Here is a 19,234-nt window from a genome sequence, read left to right on the forward strand (position 1 = left end):
ACCCCTTCTTTAAGGTGACTGCAGTGCCACCTGTATGGGGTGCTGAGTTCAATTCCCTGTTGATGACATCAATTCCACTCTGTTACCTTCCTCGGGAACAAAGTGTGCTTAACCACAGCCTGTAACCCTATACACATCACATTTTGGGCTAGTAAGCAGTTTATTAGAAAGTGCTGAAAAGATTTTAAGGGGAGGGAACAGAAGCGATGAATGTTCTGTGCAGATTTCAGGATCACTTGAATGCAACCATCTTCTGTACACAGTAAGGACAATGGTTACACCATCTTTAAGAAAAACTTATTTCCCATAGCAGCCAACTCTAAGAGCAGGGATTGGTTGTTATTGGCAGTAGAGTCAGATTCTCTCTCAGAAAGTTAAAAAATGTAATGTATATACTAAAGACAGACATGGACAAGCATGGGAAGACTATACAACAATCGTCTCAGCTCTTCCTGCTCTGTTGCATGATGCCTGAGGATTACACTGCATTTTAATGGTGACTTGGTCACTTTAAGAGGAATGACACATAAAACGATGTAAGGAGGAATCGTATATATCAGAACCAATATATACCTATACAGCTCTATGGAAGCAACACCTATAGAGGAGGTGGAAGGAGACACAGACAAATTAGGTAGATTTTCATGCAAAAATCTTCCTTTTTTTTGGAAAAACTTTGCATATAAATATGTAATACTTCTATAAGAGGGCTCATCTATTTCCTTATCAGAAATGTAAAGAAATAAAAAGATAAATCTGCCTCAAACCGTGTAGAATACCACTACCATATTCACTGACATTAACCTGCAGACCATTTAGGCTTCACCGATTTAGAAATTCATTTTTACAATTACGGTAATATAGATGGTAAACTAAACCATCTGAATGCAAGAAGTGCTCCAATGTTAAGTGCAGAAGAAAAACAGCGGTATAAACACTAGAAAAGACAAAGGATAAAACTGATCCAATGGAGCCCCTTCACTACTTAAACCTACATAATAGCACTGCTATGGGCCATCTATCCAGTGGCGTAACTAGAAGCTGATGGGCCCCAGTGCAAAGACTGTGCCGCGCCCCGACTATAATGTATGTTTTATAGTAATAGTCTTCTCATATGGGAAAGTGACACCATAAGGGCCCCCTATGCCTCTTGGGCCCGGGTGCGACAGCATCCTCTGCACCCCCTCAAGTTACGCCTTTGCATCTGTCCCTGTATTGTAAGCTTCAGAATATGTACAACTATTGTAGCGCAAGTCAACCCCCCAACAATAAGGCTCCAATGTTTTAGTCCCCCCAAAAAATCTCATTTAACGAAGCACAAAAATAGCAGGGTACTTGAAGGAAGAGTTTATCCAAGATCCACAATTACACACCAGAAAAGGTTTTTATTTTTTGCATGGTTTATTACATACAATGGAGGACTATTGTGTAGAACTTTTTTTTTTTTGCTTATCCCAGGGAAGGGAGGTCTGCTGCACAGAGGAGAGATAGGAAATGCAGCATGCAAAGCGATAAGACAGTACACACTGAAGAGATAATGTGACTGAGAGGACCCCTGCGTGGAAGGGGAAACCCAGAATCACTGAACACAAAGTACATAGGAATACAGAGTAGAGATGGTAGTGCTCTTTTATGGATTGAGGGGTAGTGAACCTCCATCTTTGGATCATGAAGCGATAGGCTTTTTTTTTTTGGACATTTGTTATTCCTGAGTACTAGGGTTCACTTTCATAACTTGCACAAAAAAATTGGGGATAAATTGCAACAAACAGGGTGTGTGCGATTGAGAAATATATATTATACAACCGCACATATTTGGGGAAGTTATCAAAAGGGTCAGAGCAAAACTGTTCTTTATGCTCATGGCAACCAACCAGAGCTCAGCTTTAAAATTTTCCCACAGCAGGTTATAAAACGAAAGCTGATCTCCAATTGACAACTAGAACTGTTTTAATAAATGAGGCCCACTGTGTGCATATATTAAAAAAAATAAATAAATCTCTTCATGTAAATCTGTGACACTTTTTAATAGAAAATAGATAGTTATAATATTATATATACATCTGCATGCATATGGCAGAAATAATCAGGCCCCTTTTTGATGTTAGCGTTGTAAGGCCTAACTGTGCAAGGAGGCCTAAACCTGTTACCTATGACAACCAATCAAAATACAGCTTTCATTTTGTAAACTGTGCAATAAAAATAAACCATTCATTCTGACTGGTAGAATGGACAGGCCACTATCTTGTTCACAACACACAAAAGGCCTAGTTTGTATGTGTAACCTCTATCAGATGTAATCCCTACAACCCAGGGGAAGCAGCACACGTTCACTAAATATCTATCAGCCGCCTATAACATGCATTTCCCCAGGTGTCTTTGTAGAGAAGCGTATTCCTCAGAGATGAGTCACTCTGGAAACATGCGAGCCCTGATCCTGAGGCGAGCTGTAATATGTGTACAATGGATGGATGTTTACCTAAGACAGAAGCCACAGACCAAATAATGGAGGCACACAATGCTGCTCCATCTGACAATATATAACTATCACCCCTATCCTCCTATAACCCTCAGTGTATTCACACCACCAAATATTACAATACAATGAAGGGTATGAATACAATAGAGCACACCCCTACAGCTGCCAGAGGGACAGGGTACTACTTTGGTTATGTGCAGCAGTGCAGAGAGGGCACAAGATGGAACAAATCTGTAGCTATGGAAGATGGTGGTTTTAGTACACCAAAAGTTTGTATACACACTTAGTGGTCAAACCAAAAATCGAAAGGCAGCTGCCAAGAAGCAGTAGCCCCATATACAAAACATATTCCTACCCCATAGGTGATTATTGCAAATCCCACAATAAGTACAGTTGGGGTCCTGATGGACCCAGTTCCTACATACTTGGGATATGTATACTTGACCATCACTTGCAGAATGTCCATTGTAGAAACAACCAAAGCAAAAAAATAAAAATCCTAAAATAAAACTGGAGTCATAAATTCTCTACATTGCAAATATTGAAATCGCACAGTTTAAGGCAGCACGTGTAGAAGATTAGTTAAAATCCAAATGCACTACAAGTGTAAATCACCACAGGTAAAATTCGCAGCAGCTGACCCGGACAAAACCAAAAGCAGCCAATACTGCGACCACCTTCGTTCGCAGGGCAACTACTTTTTATCAAAACATGAAATAAAAAGGGATATTCACATAATAGACAAAAGAGCAAAATAAACATAATACTGTTACATGTACATGAAATGGAAATATTGACCAACTTCCTCAAAGCACTAAAGTATTGCTAAAAACCTGCACACTATATGTAAGAAACTAGTGTCTACAAGTTACAGGAGTGCAGGTGTATAAATGAAGTGTAAGCTCACCTTAGCCACCCAACTAAATAAAGGTGACATGTCTCAGCTGTGAGCGGCTCTCCTCCAGGTGACAGAAGACATCATGCTAGAGACAAAGTCCTGGCACTAGAGAGCCCCATTCTGCAGCTGACTGATCACTTCCCACAGCCAGCATGATGTCATTGCCTAAGACATCCCAGTCTGAGAACTGGGAGGAGAAAGAGTTGACCCAGCAAGTTTTTACAACAGATCCCGCCTGTTCAACTACAAAAAGTTTTCAGAAGGTGAAAGTGTTTCTCATGACTCAGGAAACTTATACATCAGCAGCCGGGGCAGTGCACAGCTCCATGACACAGGTCTCAGGTTTCCAGGGATTGTTTCACAGAAGAGGATAATGTTACAGCCATACATATCCAGACGTTTATAACCAACTGCCTTATCTTCAGTACAAAGGATAATATAATAAAAGCTTTATTTTGGTTACTATTGCAATAAATTTCACTGTTTTTGGTTTGTAAACAACAGATCCATGGTCCGTTTTTGCAGTCTAGGTTTGCAAAAATCAGGGTGCATTTTTCTTTTGTTGCTGCGCCCGTTTTGCCAAATTTACGGTGGCACCACAATTTAGCTTTTATTTTTCCAATACTCACTATTGACGCTCAAATTTGGATGCAGCGCTTCAATCCTGACACTTTTACTACATTTCTAGTTTCCCTGACACTTTTTTGGCGCATACCAACAAAAAGCTTATACAAGCTTCTAAACCCCTTCATGGAGTGTGGTTTGTCATTTCTCGTTCTCATTAGTTCTTCTGTGTCCAACAACAAGATAAAAATTGGGCTACCAAAAAAACACCACAAATAATAAATACCCCCCCCCCCCCTCCATTAAATGCTCAGTTTTTGCAGGTATGCAAAGAAAAATAAAATACTGGCAATAGGATGCTGCTAGCTTGTCCACACCCCTTGAGGGGGTCACGTTTTGTGTTGAACAGCAAGTGATCTGCACATGTGGACAACAAATTAAAACTTCTATGGGAAGGCCTTAGCTGCAAACACTCGCAGGAATAGAACCGGATTTGAGTTTTCTACAGACTCCACACAGGTCCATTACAAAATAAAAACCCCCCACCAAATTAATGCACCATTGAGGCATCTGTTAAAATGGATAATACTGTATACAGGCGTGAAGCCTAAAGGATTCGTTGCGCATCCGTTACTGACAGATCTGTATAGTTTCCAATTTTTGCAAGTTTTTGTATTCACATTCACACCATTTTTTCCTGAACATAAAAAAAAGTATTTACAATAATTAATAGGCATAGCCCGTTTCTTCAGCAGCAACAGTGAAAATAAACTGCACACAGATGTCATCCATTTTTGGGGTTTTTTTGCAGACCCATTGGCCCAAAATATATATATATATATATATATATATATGCACTGTGCATTAGTTTGCACTTTTTTGTGCAAGTTGTGCCACATTATTTAATAGTATTCCATCCTCTTAGTTAAAAGGAATGGGTCAATGGAATTTGGGACACTAAATCACCCCCTGGACCTTTTGGACCGGTGGTTTGGTGTCCCAAATCGCTCCCTACAGGTCATTAACCGTGTTGCGGCTAGTGAAGCTGGTACGGTAGGTACATGCGCAGAGAAGCTTTTTTTTTTTTTTTTTTATTGCAGCCACTCACAGCTTATATACAAGTCAATTTGGGACACATATGGACGTGTAGGTAGTTTAGGGTCCCAAATTGACCTGACGGGTTCTCTTTTATCTGGTCTGTTTTCAGAATGTACACAAAGTTGTACCTATTTTTTTCTTTGTGCACTTTGCTACATTTCTTACAAAGATGTGCCACAATTTTGCAGCAAACTAGGAACACAAACACGATCACACCACTTTAGCTGCAAAGTTTTAAAAAGTGTCATGCTGTCTTGGGCTACATTCAGACGCCCGTTGCCCTCAGTACTGTAGTATGGGGGCACACATCGGCTCACTCCTGCCCCTCTCCACAGGGAGAGGATAGGACATGTTTTATCTTTTCCCGCGGTACGGATCAGTGCTCCACGGTACCGCTGCCGTAGGGCGCCGTGCGCCCATTGCTGTCTATGGGGGGGGGGGGGGGGGTGTATATCGGCCGTATATACGTCCCCTATATGGCTGTCTGAATGGAGCCTTACAAGTATAAAACGTCGCAACTAAAGAGTGATACATGTGCCCCATTAACTTCTATAGAAGTTGGTGGTCAACAAATATGAAAAATGAATAGGACATGCTGTAAATATTTTCCCCATGTTCTACTAACCCATTGGGGAAAAAAAATGGAATGTGAATAAACACACTTAAAAAGGTGAGTATTTTATCCTTGGAAATCACAGAGCATACTGGGAGAAAAAAAAAAAAAAAATAAATAAATCTGATGTGCGAATAGGCCTTCATTGTGATGACTAAAGGTGACCAATACCCCTTTTCATAGTCCGATGATGACCACTGCCCCATATGAGCAGAGCAAAGACCAATAAGCCAATGAGAAAATTGTGCAGTAGTACAGAGCATGAAGGCATCTTGTGTGAGCACAAGGCATGTACTGTATATGAGCAGAGACCAACATCTTATACCATCAATTGGACCTTGTTATGGACCGGTAAAAAAAAAAAAACGGACTCAAACATCATGAAAGATCTAGACCAATGAAGCCCCCCACCAGAACTAAAATAAATAAATAAATTATATATATATATAAAAGTGGGGTTTTTTTTACCCAAAAGGATTGTGCTTTTATTATCCCGGAATCAGCTATAAAGTGGATACACATACAGAACAGCCACCGCTGCTCTCTGGTTTTCAGCAATCACATTACATCTTGTATTTTTGGCAGCACAAAGTCTTACATAATCGCACCGCACATCCAACTTGCCAAACTTTTCCCCACTGCTACAGAAGCCACCTATAAACATCTTATGATCTCATGGACCAACATTCCTGCTGCATTACAAGGTTAGCAAAAGCAAAGCTTAGCATTAACAAAAATAATGGAAAAAAAAATTACCGTAAAATGGCATTTTTAGATACAAGAACAATATGCCAGGGAACACTGTTTAATTCTTTAATTCCATCACAATCCCATAGGCTCATGGGTTTTTCTTTGTGCGAACCAAGCTTATGGACAATCACATTAGTCACTGTGCAGACATTTGTTAAAGAAACAGTAATACTTCCGTCTATGGACTACATTGGATATTGCAGTTGATCCCCATAAAAGTGAATGGATCTGAACTGCAAGACTCAAATCAATTTAGTACAAGAAGTTAATAAAACCCTAGGCTGCAGTTCACAACTCAACCACTAGGAGGCTGCACAGACACAGGAGGAATAGCAAGTGCAATGGTATAAGACTCCAAGCTTGGTCTCTGGCCAGAAAAAAAAAAGAAAAAAAAAAAAAAAAAACGTTGCCTCTAAAATTTACCCTAGCACAGCCTCATCTAGCCAAATGCAAAAATGAACTATATAAAAGTTATGAAGGAGCAGATCTAGATTTTAAATGATAAATTTAAGTTTATTAAATTTTACGAGATGCAAGTCACTGCCAATTTTGCTTTGAGGTTAATAAGTGATTTTAATCTCCCAACTGCATCTGCCAGATATACAATAAGAACAATATATTGGTGGACTCCAGAACGCTCCAGAGAATATCAACCATAATTATACCAGCGCTTATATATTTTCTATGATAAAGTTTAAATAAAGTTCTATTATAAATTTTATATTGTGGCAAATAAAAATATACAAGTCTCTGTTCTCAAGATACCTATAAAGGTAGAACGGGTGGTAGGTGCATGTATGGGACGTGAGGATAGCCCTTTTTAGAGCTAATCCTCACGTCCCCGCCATCTTTATTGCCCTAATGTTTACATTTTCTAAAGCGGCTACTGGGGTGTGGAGTAGCAGCGACGTGTAGCCTCATGTCCGGCTACTCCACGCCCCAGTAGCCGCTTAAGAAAATGTACATATTAGGGCAATAAAGATTTTTAAAAAAAGATAGCGGGGACGTGAGGATTAGCTCTAAAAAGGGTTATCCTCACGTCCCATACATCCACCTACCACCCGTTCTACCTTTATCGGTAGTTTCGTGGTGGTAGGTTCCCTTTAAATTACTACCCTTTATATTCTTCGTAGACTGACCCTTCAATATCAATATCAGGAAGATTCCTGATGTGCCCTTACATCGGAGGGATAGGATGTGTCCTACTCCTCCCCCAAAAAAGCAGATGGAGGAGTGAACAGGAGTTCAGGGTGTTTCACCAGTGACATCCAGCGTATACGTCGCTCAGCAGACGAGAGGAGGATGGAAAGATACTGTGTTTCTCATAGTATATAAAATGTATACTGGTCAGACAGAGGCAAACAGGATGCAGCTGTCTGCCAGTTTACACACCTGTGGACAAAATTGTTGGTACCCCTCGTTTAATGAAAGAAAAACCGACAGTGGTCACAAAAACACTGAGCAAAGGGACATGTAAAATGGCGGTGTCTCCACTAATAAGCATCACAGGGGTCTAAAATCTTGTAATAAGTCAGTGGCCTGTATACAGGGTTGCAGCCCCTCGCTGGGCTCTATACAGCCTTGCATCTCTATACAGCCAGTTAACATCTGAAAAGAGTTTGTATGTTCTGTGCGTGTGCGCGTTTCCTCCGGGTCCTCCGGTTTCCTCCCAAACATACTGGTAGGTTGATTAGATTGTGAGCCTCATTGGGGAGAGGGACCGATTTGGTAAGCTCTGTGCAGCGCTATGTAATCTGTGAGCACTATATAAATAAAGGAATTATTATTTTTATACAGGGCTGCAGCTCCTCACTGGGATGCATAAGGGGCTTCAGCCCCTTACCCCACAAGCAAACTTCACGCTTGAGTGGTGAGCCTTGTACCTCCGACATGCGCAGTGAGTGCATATTCCAGCACTTATCTCTGCAGTGCTTGTGAAGAGGTAAGCAGTTCTCACAGATGCTAGAAGGAGACTTAGCTACTGTCACTCATGGTTTCTCCCTGCATAGAGCAGCTATATAATCTGACACCTCAGTGAGCTTCTGTCTGGTTACTAGGAAGAGGGAATTCAGAAGAAAATTTAGAGTAAAAAGAATAGGAGGGATGATTGTAAAGGGTAAAGTAGGTGGAGAAAGATAAACTTTGCCCTGCAAAGATATTTTACAAAAAGTTAATAAAATATGGCACAGTTTATGAAAGACATTGGAAAAGCAGATATTTTACCGATTCCTCTCCTGTAAACGCTGAGGCCACTGACTCAAAGCCACTTGAGCTCAGAGAGAAAGGGACTGGTTCCTGTCACAAGAATACAGGAGATGATAATAACTGGATCACAGCAGTAAGTAGGCAAAACACGACTAATATATCGTCTTACTGATGGTCTCTACTTGCGGCTGTGATTTTATACTGGATACAATAAAGTAGAATCACCATGCCCTCTCTCATCCGTGTATTCCAGGAACCATTTCCTTTCTCTAGGAAAATTAATTGCAGCAAGCCAGGTTTTAAAAAGAGCGATCCAGCCATTTTTGGAATCAGACTTGCATACGCAGCTATACATACTACTCCAATGATGGCTCAGCTATTTAAGAGAAGACAAGAACGTCCCACGTTTGTACCAGCACGGATTAAGACATCAAGAAATTCATAAAATTCCAGGAGGAACAAGCTAACAGCACATTGCAGAGTTCTAAGAATGAATGTTTCAGAATTGTTATTTTTCAAAGAATACAAGTAAATTAGACTCAAGTCCTTACTTGTATAATCCATGGATTTCAGGATGCCAAAAATAGGTGAACAAGCTCTTGCACAACATAAACAGAGCACATCTCTTGTTTTTAAGAACTTTTGACACAGAAGATCATATGTGCCAATGAATATCCAGGTCGGTCCTCTACTTAAGGATACCCGACTTACAGACAACCCCTAGTTACAGACGGACCTCTCTACCAGCTGTGACCTCTGCTAAAGCCCTCTGGATGCAATGATTAGCTGAAAGGTGTCCGTAATGAAGTTTTATTGATAACCCTTGTTAAAAAAAAAAATTTCATTCCAATTGTCTCTGTAAAAAATTTTTTGGTCCCAATTATAAAATATACAGTTCAGACTTGCATACAAAATTCAACTTAAGAACAAATCTACGGAACCTATCTTATACGTAAGCTGGGGACTGCCTGTATTCAATTATATATTTTCATCTACTTACCAGGAGAAATTAGAAACTTTTCCTTCAGTGATCACATTTACATCTGCGGTGTATTAAAGTTTATATTTGTATGTACTGTATAAATGTCACTGCACAGCTGATCAGTGTGGGTGCCTGGAGCCAGTACCCCCACCCATCACAGATACTGCACGTCCATTGCTTGTCCCAAACCATCTTAAAAGGGGTAGCGCTGCGTAATCTGTGTGCACTATATAAATAAAAGGAATTATTATTAAAGGGGGTTTCCGAAATAGTAAACTAGGCATGACGCATAAGGGATGGCGTCATCAATATGGGATCATGTTTTGAATAGATTTTTAAAATCCCTTGCACCCAAACATTATGCATGAAAAATCGGTCATTGAAGTTGATTGGTGCACAAAAAAAAAAAAGTTTGCCATCGCAGTGCGTCAGTTTTTTTTTTATGCACGTGTTTCACAGAAGTAGATCTGAGCTGGTAAACTTGAATGGGAAAACTGATTGAACTAGAATGATACTAAGACTATGAAAACAGATGGTTGGATAACACTAGGACAGAAATGGACCATACCAAGATCAAAATTATATGATTTGACACTCGGTTCGTGGGCAACTGGCCTAATATGTAGCCCAATCTGGCACTCAGGACAGGTTTATCATTCCTGGATTTAGAGGGCTAGGAGATATATTTTTGTAGCCATATGAAGATATGTTTTCCTTCTTCAGAAATTTTTTAAGAGAGCTTTGGAGTATATAAACTTTCTTTTACAGGGTAATTTTTTAAGTTTAAGGTTCTTAACTTTTACAGAATAAAAACACTGTTCTGTTATCCCATTGAAAAACAATTTTTTAAAAGGGATCTTGTCACAAAGACCCTTTTTTACCCGTCTAACCACCCGCTCTATGCCAAGCAACCCCAGGGGTAGTGCCGCGCATGCACAGATCAAAGTGGAGAATTGCCGTCCAGCACTGCTTGTTCTGTGCATGTCTGCAAGAACAAGCTGATCATAGAGGGATGAAAATTGTCTGCCGCAAAATGGGAGTTTTTTTTTTTTAAACCAGCCAATTAGTGATGGGAATTACGTCCCTTCTTAGCGAGCTGGATTATTATGCTCCGCTCACTAAGAAGAGCTGGCTCTTCTGGCTCCCTATTAAATATATAATAGGGAGCCGTAGGCCAGCCAATCACCCCATGCCACTCCACTTTTAACCAGATTGTATCGGGTTAAAGGGGGCATGGTGAGCCAGTTAGGGGTGGGATTAAGTGAGCCGACTTGTTCGTGAACGACACATTACTACTGCTGGTGACAGAGCGCAGGGGCACCGCACTCCTTAGGACACACACTTGGGACATTGACATCAAGAGACAAACTTATTTTTTGAAACAAGTTTATCTTTACAACTAAAAACAGCGTGTTTATAAAAATGGTTTGGGGGATGTGCCTAAGGCATACGGGGAGGATAAAAACGGGGGCCCTGGTGATAGGTTCCCTTTAATTCCTTTTTCAAACTTGTATAGAACTTTCTATTTTGCTTTGGTTTTAATGGTGTTACATGTCTTGGACTTGATGACACCTGCTATACATGGCATGGGATCAGTCCATAAACCCACAACATGATAGTTTCTTTCCCCGTTTTCTGGCTGTCGTCATCTTGTTAAAAGTGAAGAATAAGATCACTGCCAAACCTTATAAAGGGATTGAATCCCAACTTATGTTTCCTTTATTCATTTCCTATTTTTTGTGCTCATTGCAGTGAGTAACCACAAGCCGAGCATCCTCCACACTGTAAGGAAGTGAGTCACCAACAGGAAGGCTTCAACTTTGTGAACAAAGAAAATCTACCCCAGGGAGGATAAGACAGAGTGAAGTCAAAAAAAAAAAAAAAAAATCTTGTAATACTTGAAGAACAGATTTTACATTTACTAAGAGACTGGGAATTCTTTTGTGCATTAAAAACACGTGGAAGAGATTAATAAGGGGATCTCGTTGTTGAAGGCACTATTACACATGAATCAAGGCTGGTCTAATGTAATAATGCCTCATGCACACAAGTTGTTTTTATGGCTAGCTCATATTCCCATTTACTTTTATGGGCTCATACACACAGCTTTGGTTTCCAAGGTCTTGTTAAAGGGGTTTTCCCCACAAACAAAAGTGAGGCCCTATCCAGAGGGCCCCTCGTCGCTCCGTCAGACTATTGAAGCAGACGGGCGCGCATGACCATTAAACTCTATGGAGCTGACGGAGATTGGCAAGCACGCTGCTCGGCGATCTCCAGGAGCTCGATAGAGATTAATGGAGCAGAGCGGTCATGTGCGGTCGTCTGCTCCATTAGTCTAAGGAGCGTTTTCATGATCTGTGGGGTTCTCAGCACTGAGACCCCCAATGATCAGCAAGTTAGGACCTATCCTGTGCATAGGGTCTAACTTTTGTTTGTGGGAAAACCCTTTAAGGAGCCAACCGCCCAACGCATCAATTATAGAACAGCTCCTATTCATGCCCGCGTTTACGGCTCTGACAGTCCATCCGTTTCTAATGTCATTGGTGCATGAGTGGACCTCACATGCCATGACACATATGCCACAGACAGTGGACCACAGGCCTGTTTGTAACCCTATATAGTAGATGTCTATATGGAAAAGGTCTAATAGATCAGCAAATAGCTAGAAGCCCACAACTCCTAACCCATGAGCTATGTCAAGCATGATTATGTATATTAGTACACCATGTTCTGATATGGCAGTTTGTCTTGTCCATAGGCAGGACTGGTGTAAGATGTATATTATTCTCCATAGTCTGTGTTGTGCTAAACACCACATTGAATCACTGGCTTGGCAGTCTTGGTTGCATCTTCCATTAGGCCACTGCTGAAGTCACATTGATGTTGCATGGAAGTCATCAAACACTGTTAGGGACCATTGGGGCTGCGGTGCTGGAGCAGCATGTCAACACTTCAGAAAGTGCCAGTTTCTTAAATTTTTATGCCATTTCCTATTCTCAGATCTGAAAAAACTCTAGGGCCCCTCCTAGCGATAATGCTTCAGTCGTTTCAATGTTCACAGAGGACTGTATTTTGCACATAGTATTGAAGTTTAGTTCCTTTCCTGGCCACTTATGGTCTATTCAAAAAATTGCCATCCAAACATAACGCAGGGTAAAAGTGAACCAGAAAGTGTGAAACGGCACCAAATTTATAATTGTGCTACTTGTTGCGTTTCCATAATTTTGGACAGGAAACATTTGTCCAGCGATGAAGACCTCCAACAAGTCCCTCAGGAGTTAACAGTAGGAGAGAAGGTTGCCAGGTTCCTTCTCTGAACATTTAGAAACATCTCAAGTGTGCAGCATGTAAGGAATTAGAGGATCTCCCACACAGCGCAACCCTAAACACGTACAACCCAGTGCTGGGGCCAGAAGAAATGACGACTGCTTACACAGGGATACAAAATGTGTGCAGTGTTTATATACGGTGTATACACAGGGATCCTAAACCATTGCTAAATTAAGCAGCTGGGCCCTAGCATGCAGCATAACTGTATATCCCTTTATCTTCTTGAGTGACAGAGGGTCCTTTGGGCTGCACTAGGGTCCCAGAAGCAATTGCTGCCTTTACACCCAGCCAGGGCGGTCATCAGGGTGAGTTAAGTGTGACTGTGTTCAGGGGGCCCCCACAACCCAAGGAGGAGAAGGGGCCCAAAGTCACAGAAAACCCTCTCCTTCCAAGGTGCAGGGAACCCACACAGTGCACACAGGGCCAGATTATCATTCTGAAATTGTCAGCAGTGGCTGGGTAACTGCACACACGGCGTAAGGGCCCCAGCAGTAAGTCCCCAGCCATTACACATGTATCAGAGCAGTGTAACACAGAGAATGAACAGTTTGGATTAGACAGTAGGAGAGTTGAGGTCTTGAGGTGCTCTCATCCATTATATATTTATGGTATATTCCCATGGCATCATGGGGCTTATTTACTAAGGGTTCGCGGATAGCACTTTCAAAGTTTTCGGGATTTGCACGGATGGGACAGGAATTCAACTGGGGATTGTGTCGCATGCGATCGGATTGTGACGTGGCTGTGCCGGCTTTCATGCAACAGAAATCGTGGGGCGTGCCGTCGGACTGATTCGGACTGAGTGCGGGATTTAAAATTCAAATTGTGTCGCAAGCCAATGCACTTACATGCACCAGGAAGAAGAAGGTGAACTCCAGTGGACCTGAGCGGGGAAGCAACACATGCAGGATATCGGGCGCACGATCTTAGTGAATCGCGCCAGAGTGCATACCGGTTGGACAATGCACTTCTTGCAACGCGACAGGACGGGTATGTAAATGTGCTACCTGCAGACCAGAAAGAGCAAAAGTATCCATTCTGGAAAAATCCTAACATTATATATTGAATGTTGTCCCCCGCCCCCTCACCTCATCCGGTCCTCTGCACTTATTCAGACATTGCAGTCATATTCAAAATCAGAGAGAGACCTGGATCAGGAAGTAAGATATCTCCTTCTGGAGAGTTTGCCAGTTATGGCCGCCTTGTAGGCGTGTGGAGACTTATAGCCATTGATGCTCCACTAGGGGAGTCTAGGAAATATGCAAATATATTTTGCAAAGCAATGCCTCCTTTTGGCACCTTGAAAGGCAGCACCTTAACACAATCATGAAGGACTGTGGGGAGTAAACAGAAGTTTTCTATACTGGAAACACATATGCGTTTTGGCCAAAGCCCCTCCCACTTGCTTTTTGGATGCATTTAAAAACGCGACAAAAGTGCCACGTGGGAACCCGCCCTAAATAATTGCATTGTAGTGAGAGCTAGAGCACTAGGGAACCGTCCTCACATACTGTACTCATCCGGCACCATTACCGTTCCAGATGTTTCAGAGCGCAGTCTATGCAATAAGGCTTCTTGCCCACGAACTGTGTTGAAAATTGAACAACTTTGCTCAGTGAAAATCATGGGTGTTTGATCAGATGGTGATCAGAGTTTTTCATAGTTCATTCAGGGTGGTGCCACACGCACCGCTTTGTCTGCGTTTGAAAACGCCCACCGGGGCGGGCCCCAGCCCGATCGCATCGGCGTTTCTATGGGAACGCCTGTGATCGGGAACGAGCTGCAGTGTTTTGCATTAAATTAACGCAAAACACCGGCGGCTCATTCCCGATCGCAGGCGTTTCCATAGAAACACCAATGCGATCGGGCCGCTGCCCACCCCGCGTTTTAAAACGCAGACAAAGCGTGTGGCACCAGCCTTAGATTGCGTTGACACGTGGTGTTTTGGACATGCGTTTTCCATGTTACCATGCGTTTGGCTGCTTTAAAAGAGTTTTCTTCATTGCTGGTAAACAATTGCGTTAAAGGAAACCTGCCACCACGGATCTACCTATTAAAGGAACCCTACCACTTGAAATGGTAGGTGTAAGATGCAAATACCGAGCACCAGCTTAGGGTGAGCTGGTGCCATAGCTTCTTTATTTAGTGTCATAAACCGCTGTATCGCGGTTTAAACACTTTTTAATCTTTATAGCTGAAGCAGATTCGGCTCACCAAGCAGCGCGACCGTGCGCACGTGACGTCACTTTCTCTCCGGCACTTCTTATGTAGGCGTTCATGTGCTTGGTGCACCAAAGCGCCTACAGCTATAAAGATTAAAAAGTGTTTAAACCGCGATACAGCGGTTTGTGACACTAACGAAAGTAAGCTCCGGCACCAGCTCACCCTAAGCTGGTGCTCGTTATTTGCATCTTACACCTACCACTTCAAGTGGTAGGTTTCCTTTAAGGAAGATCCAGGGTAGGTTCCTCTAATGTATGTAAGGATAGCCCTTTTAAGGGCTACCCCTTTAGTCCCCTTTATCTTTAAATTGTTATAATATGCAAATTGACCAAAGAGGCTATGGGGGCATGGAGTAGCCGGAGCTGAGACTACACCGCGCAGCTACTCCACGCCCTAGTAGCCTCCTTGATGCTCCTACCCATATATCTACAGCGCGCAGCTACGAGGACCTGCCTTTCTTAGGGCTATCCTTACAAACATTAGAGACTGTAAGCTGGTGTGTCACCCCCTCATCCTTATAGACTGTAAGCTCTTGTGAGCAGAATCCTCACTCCTATTGTTCCATATGACTGCTTGTACTCTGTAATGTAGTATTATATTTGTACATGTTCCCTATGAATTGTAAAGTGATGCAGAATATGATGGCGCTATAGAAGAATTATATATATATATATTTAATCTAATAAGAAATTCACATGCAGTCCATACTTGTCTTCTAATACATTGCTTGTCAATATGACATGACATCCATAGTAACGTCACATCATGTCATCATAGCAACCACAGACATCACTATGGGCTAAACTTTAGCAGAATTTGGCCATCACAGTCACATGATATTACCCCTAATCACACCCATGGGGGTTGTAAACGATCTTCAAATTAAGTGCATATATCAGAAAATCTATTTGTATAATCAATAGACCATATTTAGATACACAAACATGAACAATGACACAGCTGCCCCCATGAAAGTGACACATTCAGCTCTGCTCCACGTGTAGGGACACAGTTATACATTCTACACAAGTGACACAATAAGTTTAGTAAATGATACAAAGTTCTGGAGAAGATCCTGAAACTAGATCCTGTGCAGTAGTCTAGGAGTGCACAGAGCAGGTAGGTGTTCCCAGCACAGCAGGGTTTGGCCATGAATATCCAGGGTGCAGAGCAGGAGCCACCTACCTTGTTCTCCTTCTCCTGCCCGGTGTCCAGGTGGATGGAGATGAGCTTCTGCAGCCTGGCCTTCATGTCTGGGGGGTCTCCACTCCTAGCACAGGACTTCTCATGGATGTAACTGCCACTTCCTATACATGCTGATGGGAGGCTTCAGCTCCTTAGGCTTTCAAGCTGTAACTGCTCTGCCCTGACCAATCCTGATCAGGCCTCACAAAATCCGACACTCTTCATTGGATTAGGGGAGAGCAGGCAGTTCCTCAAAGCCTTCATTGTCCTCCTGAGTGTAGAAGCTGCAGAAGTAGTAATGTGCTGGGGAGCTGACACTCTCACTGCTGCAGGTTTCATCCAGCCAATGAATAGTTAATGAGTTTCAGCTTGACACATAGGAGAAGAGAGGGACACAAAGTTCACAAGTGTCTTCACATGACACTGGAGACATCAGATGAGAACCTAGTGCCAGAAGTCTCAGAATTCAGGCTATAGTATGTATAGCTATGAGCGAATCTATAGGTGTGTATTCACATGTAGCAGAAACTGCACATGGTTAAACAGTGATATGACACTGGCCATAAAACGGACGCAATCCATGGTCATATTTCATGTGACTATACAATAATGTGATTTGTTGCATTTTTGTTGAATTAGGGCTTTCCCCGTGATCACAAGTTGAGGCAGCATCGCATTTCAACCTGGGATTGCATCTCAAAACCTGACATGTGTGCGGATGCGTTGTGTCATGTTTTTTGTTGCGTTTTTGACGCATTTCAAAGGCTTGAATCCTGATCAGATCCTGAGGTTACAGTACGTTTTAGCAAATGCAGTGAAAACCCAATGTAACCTCAGCATGTGATCAAGGCTGAGGGCACATTCACATGATGTGTTGCGTCGTGCGTTGCGTTTTTTGACGCATTTGAAAAGCTTCTGTACCTTTTTCATTGAAATGCATGTGTTGACTTCATTGTTGTTTCTACAATGTGTTTTTACCAATGCGTTGCGGTTTTTAGTTGCATTGTAAATTTTAATTGATGCGTTGTGTTCTACGTTGCGTTTTTCTTGCTGGAAAGCATGTTGCGACGCCGGTGCTTGGCTGCTTTTTTCGGCACTTTCATCCATAGTGTTTGCTCTGCGGATGTATATGCGTTTTTTTGGATTCGAAAAAGCAATTCATTTCAGCTGATTGGGATTAGAAAACGCATTGGAAAAATGGTCTTTGTTTGCGTCCAAAATGCATGCGCAAAGAACGCATCGTGTGAATGCGCCCTGAAGCCTTTGAATGTGTCAAAACGCAGCAAAAAACGCAACGCATCGTGTGAACGTGCCCTCAGGCATATGGGTTTTGTTCAAACCCCCTCCCACTTTCTTTTGGATACTTTTAAAAGTTAAGTGTCTTAACTTAGCGTTTTCTCTTCTGCATTTTTTTTTTGTCTGCTTGTTTTGAGGTGCGTTTTCATTGCAAGTGGTTGTGTTTTTGAAAACACATGCATTTGTGGTCTGCGTTTGAAACTCATATCATTACAGCACAAACAGCAGGGAGAAGATGACTGCGTTTTTTCAAATTCCAAGAGGCACAGCTGCCTGCACTTACCGCACATCAAGCACTGCGATTTAAAAACCAGAAACGCAAGCGAATATTTGAAAACCGCATTTGCTAAAACGCATCCATTTTTAATGCATTTGAAATCGCAGCAGAAACGCAACAAAAACCCACGTGTGTCACCGGCCTAAAACAACAAGTGAGAACACGCCCACACAATGTATTCACACATTCAGTTTTTCAGATGGCGTTTTCCGAGCTAAAAGCAGGTGTGGATCATATTGCATGAGAATACACATTAGGTACGGAAAGTCTTCAAGCCCCTTAACATTTTTCACTCTTTGTTTCGTTGCAGCCAATTGGTAAGATTGGCTTTTCTGTGCTCATTAATGTGCACTCTGCTCCTCATCTTGACAGAAAAAAACTGAAATGTAGATATTTTTGCTAATTTATTTAACAAGAAAAATTGAAATCTCACATGGACATAATTATTCAGACACTTTGCTCAGTATTGAGTAGAAGCAACTTTGGAGCCAGTATAGCCATGAGTCATCTGCCTCTTCCTTGCAGATCCTCCTGTTCCCTCAGGTTGGATGGTGAACATTGGTGGAGGCCATTTTCGTGTATCTCCAGAGATGCTCAATTGGGTTTAGGTCAGAGTTCTGGCTGGACCAGTCAGGAATGGTCACAGAGATGTTCTGAGGTCACTGCTGTGTTATTTTAGCTGTGTGCTTAGGGTCATTGTCTTGTTGGAAGGTGAACCTTCTGCCCAGTCCGAGGTCCAGAGCATCTGGAAGAGATTACATCCAGGATATCTCTGTACTTGGCCACATCATCTTTCCTTCAATTACAACCAGTCCTCCTGTCCCTGCCCCCATAGCTTGATGCTGCCACCACTATGTGTCACTGCTGGGATTGTATTAGGCAGGTGATGAGCAGCGTCTGGTTTTCTCCACATTTACCGCTTAGAATGTACACCAAAAGTTCAATCTTCATCTCATCAGACCAGAGAATCTTATTTCTCAATGTCTGGGAGTCCTTCCATTTAAACTTCTTCCATTTAAGGACTATGGAGACCTCTGTGCTCTTAGAAACCTTGAGTGCTACAGAAATTCTTTTGTAACCTTGGCCAGATCTGTGCCTTGCCATAATTCCCACAAGTCTCTGAGCTCCTTGGGCAGTTCCTTAGACTGCTGAGAAGAGTCACTTTTTGCCTGAGGTGAGTTTCTTTTAGCGGCTGCAGGGTGAGCATCAATTATGACAATCCTATCTTGGGCTCTATAACAGTTAGAACCAGGGAATCGTTGAAAAGATAAGAACCACATTATATTCCCAACTATGTCCAAAAAACATAATTTTACCTGTTATAAAGCTCAACT

General features: G+C 42.1%; 1 protein-coding gene across 8 annotated transcripts in view; it reads right to left on the reverse strand.

The window, feature by feature from the left end:
• The window catches only part of TBC1D1 (TBC1 domain family member 1), a 117,170-nt gene that overhangs the window by 74,930 nt on the left and 23,006 nt on the right, over positions 1 to 19,234 (reverse strand). For 2 of the 8 annotated variants that reach the window (XM_072125849.1, XM_072125830.1), the window contains exon 1: positions 16,328 to 16,482. The exons of 5 other annotated variants lie outside the window; for them this stretch is intronic. In XM_072125849.1, coding sequence (XP_071981950.1) covers positions 16,328 to 16,393 — 66 coding nt within the window. In that variant the 5' untranslated portion in view covers positions 16,394 to 16,482. Of the gene's footprint in view, positions 1 to 3,386; positions 3,540 to 16,327; positions 16,483 to 19,234 lie in introns of those variants that run through there. One more of the 8 variants, XM_072125840.1, reaches the window with a different exon arrangement.

This window comes from Engystomops pustulosus, chromosome 1 (genome assembly GCF_040894005.1).
Source record: "Engystomops pustulosus chromosome 1, aEngPut4.maternal, whole genome shotgun sequence".
Taxonomy (NCBI): Eukaryota; Metazoa; Chordata; class Amphibia; order Anura; family Leptodactylidae; genus Engystomops; species Engystomops pustulosus.